This window comes from Electrona antarctica, assembly GCF_951216825.1.
Source record: "Electrona antarctica genome assembly, chromosome: 11".
Classification (NCBI taxonomy): Eukaryota; Metazoa; Chordata; class Actinopteri; order Myctophiformes; family Myctophidae; genus Electrona; species Electrona antarctica.
Window position 1 is genome coordinate 11,404,618 of NC_136792.1, and position 8,174 is coordinate 11,412,791.

At 42.5% G+C, this 8,174-nt stretch overlaps 1 protein-coding gene across 1 annotated transcript in view; it reads right to left on the reverse strand.

The window, feature by feature from the left end:
• The window catches only part of mmp28 (matrix metallopeptidase 28), a 38,719-nt gene that overhangs the window by 1,967 nt on the left and 28,578 nt on the right, over positions 1–8,174 (reverse strand). The window contains exons 6-7 of the mRNA XM_079514529.1: positions 2,977–3,117; positions 1,680–1,847 (exon numbers count right to left, since the gene is read on the reverse strand). Coding sequence (XP_079370655.1) covers positions 1,680–1,847; positions 2,977–3,117 — 309 coding nt within the window. The remainder of the gene's footprint in view (positions 1–1,679; positions 1,848–2,976; positions 3,118–8,174) is intronic.

The window sequence follows — 8,174 nt, forward strand, 5'->3', positions numbered from 1 at the left end:
TTAGTCGACTAAAATATATTTTGTCGGGCCTCGATGCCGTCGCAATGACTGTTTTTACACTTGCTGAAAATAGCCGATCTACAAGCTGGGCTTGTAGATCTGCTATTTTCAGCATGCAACCAAGTGTAAAATGACTTATACTGGAACTCTTGTCCACTATAGAGGGTGTGACATCATCATCAAACCAGGAAGTTATGCAGGAATGTCTACTGAGTGGCTAAAAACTACTTTATGGCCTTGACAGCTCATTCATCCAAACAGAAAAGTCATATCTAATTGCATTAAACGACATTAAACAATGTTAAACTCACTTTGCCACTCGATTTGCCATTCACTTTATGCATGCACATACCCTCTATCGTCCCTTCCTAACATTTTAGTCTAGTTTTTATCTGTTGACGAAATTAGTTTTGTTGATAAAGCTCTTCCCAGCTGCCCAGCCCTCTTTCTCATTGGTTATAACCCAAACATCGCATTAGCCTTTCAGGACAAACGCATATTATTAGCTGCCTCAACTGCTGCTAAGAAAACAATTATCAAAAACTGGTTTGAACCGACTGTTAACTTGAAGAGAAATTGGCTTAATTGCTTTTCTGATATTTGTTTACTGGAGCGTTCTACTGCCAAGATGAATGGCGCCAGAGCGGACACTGTGGACAACTGGTCCAAAGCTCTTGACGCAGTTCAATTAATTATTTAATTGATATGACGTTGTGACCAACGGTTTGCTTTTGGCTCCCTGTGTCTGTAGCCCTTGTACTGTACATGTCTTATTTGTCTTGTCTCGTCCTTGTCTGTGTTTGTTTGTGTTTGTCTTGTACTGGTCTGTAGTGTCTGTATGTTTTTTGTTTTTCTGTTTGTTTATTGTTTTTCTTTTTTTCCCCTTTTTTTTCCAAACAAAAAAAAGTCCTATTATATTTTGCTGACTCGTGAGTTTTTCGAGTTACAGTATATTTATGAATATCGATTTTTCTTTTTTGTCTAACGGTTATTTTTTCTAGATTTTTTCCGATTTTATTATTGACTATGTTTCATTGTTTTAGCTGTCCCTGTGTAAGGCCACCTATGTGCATTGGTGATTTACACGTTTGTCTTGTTAGAAAATATATATAAAAAAATAAATAATCATAGCTTTCATCATAGTTTTCATTTAGTTTCCATTTAGTTTTCGTCAGTGGAAAAAGGTAGTCAACGAACATTTTTCCGTCTTAGTTTTAGTCGACAAAAACAACACTGCTAGTATACAATAGAGTTGAAGTGATTAATGTTACGATTGGCTACAGCTGGGCGTCACTGAAGGCAATAAATGAGCTGTTAATTGTTTCTTGCATTCAGGTGACGAGGAACGCAAAATACCGTTACGTAGCACTTTCCCTTTTAACAGAAGCAGACACATTCCTCCATAAAGGAGTGTCGGTCCCTTCACAGATAGGTGAGGAGAGTTTGGCTTTTTTTGCCATGTACAGTAAGGTCAGCGTTAACCCATTTTGGGTGGGAAGTTGGGAACCCCATTTGGTGTTTTAAGCATTATGTTATACTTTAGCTATTTTTTGAAAAATCGTGGAAATTGTGGCGCAAATTTCGAATATGTATTCTTTCAGAGCGAACGCTTTTAACTCAAATCTTTGCTTCTGGGGGGGGGGGTCCCTGCATGGAACAACAATTTTTTTAGGTCGTACCTTTGAAGAAGTACCACTTGTGGTCCAGTGGGGAGTAGGCGGCGGCCTCCACCGCTACGGGGAGGTGTGGCCAACGATCGCGGAGGAGGAGCGGCGAGCTGACGTTCCCATTGGTCGATATCGTCCAATAGACACCGCTACGGAACACATGCACTGTCTGCTCCTGGTCTGGACGCACACACACAAACACACAAACACGCACGCGCACACACACACACACACACACACACACACACACACACACACACACACACACACACACACACACACACACACACACACACACACACACACACACACACACACACACACACACACACTGAATGAAGCATGAGCTCACTTCAGGGCTCACCCCAGGTTGGCAGGGGGAGAGCAGTGCTCAGGATTCAGGCGTGTATAGCGTGGATAAGAATTACTGGGGCAATCTCGAAGCTGGCTTTGCTAACGGGGTGCCATTTGAAAACAAAGGCGGCATGCTGCGGTAACTGTGGTTCTCCATAACTGAAATCTGCATGCATACTGTACGTTACGGGGCTGCCAATGTAATGTGTCTTTTGTAATGTGTCAGAAAATATTCGGCAGAAAATGGCAAAAAATGCGGCTTATTCGGTTTCGGCCCAAATAGGCCAAAAATATATCACAGAATAGTGTATGCAATTAATGCATTCAAAAGTGCTGAATAAATGTATTATGGACCCATAATAGTGATTACTATATTATGTATGTGCCCGAGTGGCCCAATGGTACGCTATACGCTTCTGGTCAAGATTACAGCTTTACATCAGTGGTTTTCAATCTTTTTTCATATCAAGGCCCATTATTTATTTGGCATTCAAGCCACACGGACCACCATTTGATGACATTTAGCCTCTCAGACAGACCCCAAACTAAAGAATGTTTTGTTATGGTTGGATAAGATTTTTGTCCACAATTCCATGCAGTATTGAATGTGTAGGAGAAATAACAGGCAAACGTTTATCAAAATATAGCAACTTCTACATTATCTACATTCTACAATAAGTGATACCTCTTGTGAATTAAGTAGTGCAGATTTAACAATAATGTAACTCTTGAGAGCATAAAAAGAAACCAAATGGAACCGTAAGGGTCCATTTGGTTTCATTTCACGCTCTCAAGAGTTAAAGATCTAATAAGGGTTTTGGTTACCAACTCTCCATCATTTAGCTGGGGACCACCTGGAACCCCCTCAAGGACCACTGGTGGTCCCCGGACCACTGGTTGAAAACCACAGCTTTACAATGACACGGATTTGAAGTGAAGTGTCTGAAGTTCTTACCTATGGTGATGGCATCGAAGACGCCTTGGCAGTACAGCGGCTGGCCACCAGGGAGGGTCGACTCTGCCTGTTCCCACTCCTGGAGCGCGGATTGAAACACCGGGCCGGGCAACCTGACCGGGTGACCCCGCGGCGGTTTACCTGGAGATGAAGGAACACAACCACCCTAAATATCAACCCGACCTGGGTGACCCCGCGACGGTTTATACCTGGAGATGAAGGAACACAACCACCCTAAATATCAACCTGACCGGGTGACCCCGCGGCGGTTTACCTGGAGATGAAGGAACACAACCACCCTAAATATCAACCTGACCGGGTGACCCCGCGGTGGTTTACCTGGAGATGAAGGAACACAACCACCCTAAATATCAACCTGACCGGGTGACCCCGCGACGGTTTATACCTGGAGATGAATGAACACAACCACCCTAAATATCAACCTGACCGGGTGACCCCGCGGCGGTTTACCTGGAGGTGAAGGAACACAACCACCCTAAATATCAATCCGACCTGGGTGACCCCGCGACGGTTTATACCTGGAGATGAAGGAACACAACCACCCTAAATATCAACCTTCTCTCGTTGAGGGCTGAGCAATAGATACCATATATTTCCAAATAGTAGCCCGGGCGTTATTACACAAAATGGGTTTGGACCCCGGGGCGTTTTAAAAGGAACCAGGCGATTATTAGCTTGTATTTATTTTTGCACTGGCCTGCTCCGGGTCATTATTTGGTTACAATTCCATAGACCTTTAGCTAAGCCCCTCCCCAAACTGCTATGGTCCAATCACAGCTAAGCATAACATGGGTTAGACAATAAACCTCTCCACCAATAGTTTTCCTATATCATAAAACATTGTTTTAAAAAAGAAATGTCACGCACATATTTTTCCAGTGCATACGGCAGGCCTTGTTGACGGATTTAGAAGAGATTTCGAAGGTCTGTTTCCAAAAATGAACCAGTATTTAATGTGTCCATGATATTTACATTGGAATGAATGAGCCCGGCTGGAAAGTGTCCAACCCATGGGGAGAGAGGGCGGGGCTTAGCTAAAGGTCTAAAGCTGAAGGAACTGAAAATAATAGCCCAGCTAGGCTGACCCAAATTAGGCTGAAGATACTCAAAATCTGCTGTCAAAATCAACATTGGAACTGAAGCAGTGCTCAACTCTCCTCTTGTTGACATTTTTCACTTTCTACAGACAAACAAACCGCAGCCTGAGTGGAGCTAAACCAATCACATTTCTGAGCTATGCCAAATTCATTTTTTCCTAAATTGGACATTGGAAGAAATGAGCCTCCTAACTGGAAAGACAAACTGTTGACATTTTGACCAAATAGAGGGAGTTCAGGGTAATGTTAACATTCAAACAGCCTCTTCCTGGCTTGGTGTATACTGAGAGAGAGAGAGAGAGAGAGAGAGAGAGAGAGAGAGAGAGAGAGAGAGAGAGAGAGAGAGAGAGAGAGAGAGAGAGAGAGAGAGGCACGTCAAATAAACAAAGGACCAGAAACTATCCATTGCAATCTTCTCACGCAAACGGACGCGTCACAATTCAGCATTATAAGTTTGGGTGCACGATTATATATCATCATACTGTATATAGATCATATCTGCCCATAACGATTCTGACCGATTCCGATATTACACAGAGGACCACAATGGAAACAGGCAGACTCATGGCTGCTCTGCGAATACAAAATCCATTGACGGTCACATTATGATTGTGTGTCATCAATATCTGTGAAAATAATCTGGATTATGTTGAGACCGAGCCGATACCGATGTCGAGATTTCGATTATGCTACCGATTATGTCGTCGGTTACAAAATCGTGGGATTAAAACAAATTAATAAAAATAAAAAAAAACGGCCTATACAAAGGCTAGTGCACGTCCGAACATGTGCAGATGTTGGAGTGTACAGCCAAGATGGTCCTTTTGAAACGCATATAATGACAATAATGACAATTTTAGACCCAAAGAATGAATGATAGAATGAATGAATGGATGAATGAATGTCGGGAGGACAGCGTGTTTGGAGAACGTGCGGAGCAGAATATCCCACAGCACAACAAATAGTTGTGTCTGCTGATAAGTGCACGGGACATGAAAACATACAGACACTTTGTTTGCAAGGAGCTCAACAAACATTTGTCTAAGAACGTGGATAAAATCAGCACGCCCAAGAGAGAGAGAGAGAGAGAGAGGAAGACCTCCAAGGTCAGAGAAATCTCCAAGCCTGGTCGGACCTGCTTCTCACTGTATCCTGAATGATGCCAGGCAGGGACGAGAGAGGGTTTGCACTGTTGCACATGAATGCACGGCACACACACACGTACATGCATGTGGCACACACACACGTACTGTACATGCATGTGGCACACACACATGCATGCACACTGCACACACACAGTACGCCCACGCACACTCTTCTCGCACAATTATGCTCAAGTTGCACCTTCCTAAACCGAATTGGTTGGATATATGGAACATAGCCTCGAATTGCACCTTTCATGCTCTTTTCGAGTGGCTGGGTCCGTCCGTCCGAGTACGGAGATAGCGTTTGTTGACCACCAAGTGTCACTGTTGCGCAGCCTAACACACACGCACGCACGCACAGAGGCCAGGGAGGAGGGCTTGTACAGTACAGTACTACAGCACAAGTACAGTACAGCACCACTCAATTCAGTTTTATTCTATCCATTGTTTGCTGTGTTTGTGTTGTTTTGAATGTTATGTTATCTACGCTGCTGCATTGTCTGACTAGACGTAGACGAAACCCAAAGCAGTTTTACTCTCATGTACCTGTAGTGTACACAAGCATGTAACAATAAAGTATACAACCTTGAACCTTGAACACACTCACACAAGCCAACGATCATATCACAGAGCAGACATAACATTGTCTTAGTTTAGTAGAACCACTCTTGGCAGCTGTGCCACGTACATGTGAGTTGTTTCTCCCAGTGAGTGGGAGCAGCTGATCTGGTCTCCTGGCTGTAGCAGGATAGGTGGGCACCAATAGGAAGAGTGTTAAATTGGCTATTCTTTCCAAAATGTTTTAAAATAATAATAATAATAATAATAATAATAATAATTGGAAAATGTTTTTAACCCATTTAGATCTGACGAAACTTCTAAATCATGACAGTTTTCTGAAATACCTATTTTTCTATGTCAGTGGTTCTCAATATTTCATGTCAAGGACCCCTAGAATTATATGTATTTGGCCTCCATCCCCTATCTCAAAATATGTAGTTCCAGGGACCCCCCAGAAGCAAAGATTTGAGTAAAAAAAATTCGCTCTGAAAGAATATATATTCAAAGGTTTGCGCCACATTTTCGCGATTTTTCAAAAATAGCAGACCTACAAGCTTGTAGATCTGCTATTTTTCAATAGCTAAAGTATAACATAATGCTTAAAGGAGTGATTTGGGTGATTTGGAAAACCACCCAGTCCGCCCCAGTAACAAAATGTGCACATGCACACGCTCTAAAGTGGGGGGAAGTGCAACAGCATGTGCACCAAGGCCCGCCCCCATACATGATTGGAGGAAGGCCCCTCTCATCCTGATTGGATGAAGGCTTTGCCACCCGCCACCAAAACTGAAACTAGGGTTTTTTGACCCCAGGGGCTCACTGGGGACAGGGAGGAACTCCTTATATGGTCAGCACACTCTATAGTAGGGAGGATTATCCAGAAAAAATAAAAAAATAAGTGATATTTGAATGAAGCGAAATCACTGAATATACCTTTAAAACACCAACAGGGGTCCCCATCCAGAATGGGTTAAGTAAAGTGAAGTATGTGTGATCAGCACATGCCTAAACATTCGACAATTAAGGTCTAATATTTCTACAATTATTGCGACCGCAGGTTACATTTACTATTATGGGAATCGTGCATTTCCCGTCAGTGTGTTGTTTGGTTGGTTGGTTGGTTGGTCACCCCAGGCATGACCATATATGGGAATGCCCCCCATATATGGTGACATCATCAGGGATGAGATCCCTGATTGGCCCATATATGGTGGCATTTCTGTCCATTAGGGCGAGGTCGCTTCTCACCCTTTGGCGTCTTACTGGTTTTTAATTGGCTACTTTTGCCATTTTTGAATCTGAATCCTGAAAAGTAAAGCGTTTTGGACATATGAGGTTTCCGTAGACGAAATGTAACCTGAATTCCTGTTTTACTGACTGACTGAAAACAGTCAGCACACAAATGGTAAATGGTGCATTTAGACGCACGCACAAATGCATGCACGCACGCACGCACGCACGCACGCACACAGAGGGTTTTTTGTTATCGGGGGTGGATTAGGGAGGAAGAGGGAGGAGAGCTTGGGAAACAGAAACACATCTCCAGAGTAGTGTGTGAGGGAAAGACATCATGGGTGTTGTTCAGTGTTGGTTTTGGCAGCAAATTTTTACTTTAGTTTTAGTCATAGTCTTTGGAATGAAACTTAGTTTAGTTTTAGTCACATTTTAGTCACCTGGAATGTTTGTCTATAGTTTCAGTCGACTAAATGTCATAAGATCTGAAATGCATTTCAGTCGACTAATGCATTTCAGCCTTGATGCCGTCGTAATGGCAGATCTTTTCACGCTGCGACACATTGTGAGCTTGTAGATCTGCTCTTTTCGGCATGCAACCAAGTGTAAAATGACTTACACTGGATCTCTTGTCCACTAGTCCCTTCCTAACATTTTAGTCTAGTTTTTATTTGTTGACGAAATTGTCAATATATTTGGTCTTAGTTGCAGTCGTCATAGCTTAGTTTTCATTTAGTTTCCATGTAGTTTTCGCCAGTGAAAAAGAGGTAGTCGACAAACATTTTTCGGCTTAGTTTTAGTCGACGAAATCAACACTGGTGTTGTTGGCCTGCCTACCGAGATGCCATTCAGCCCCAAATGGGGCCCAAACTAGTGAAAATAGACGATCTAGAAGCTCACAACACGACGCTTTGCACCGTGTTGTGATCTTGTAGATCGCCTATTTTCACAACTTCTTAAACATTTGTTTTCTGATTTACGGAATTTTTGTTTATTTTTCTTTAATTTCTTTATGAAAATACTGAAATTCGGGTTTTTTAAATTTGTTATTAATTCATGAAAATGTTTGCTTTTTATTTGGGGGGGGGGGGTGTTTTTTGGAAAATGCTTTGAAATAATAATAAAAAACATTGAAAGCCAA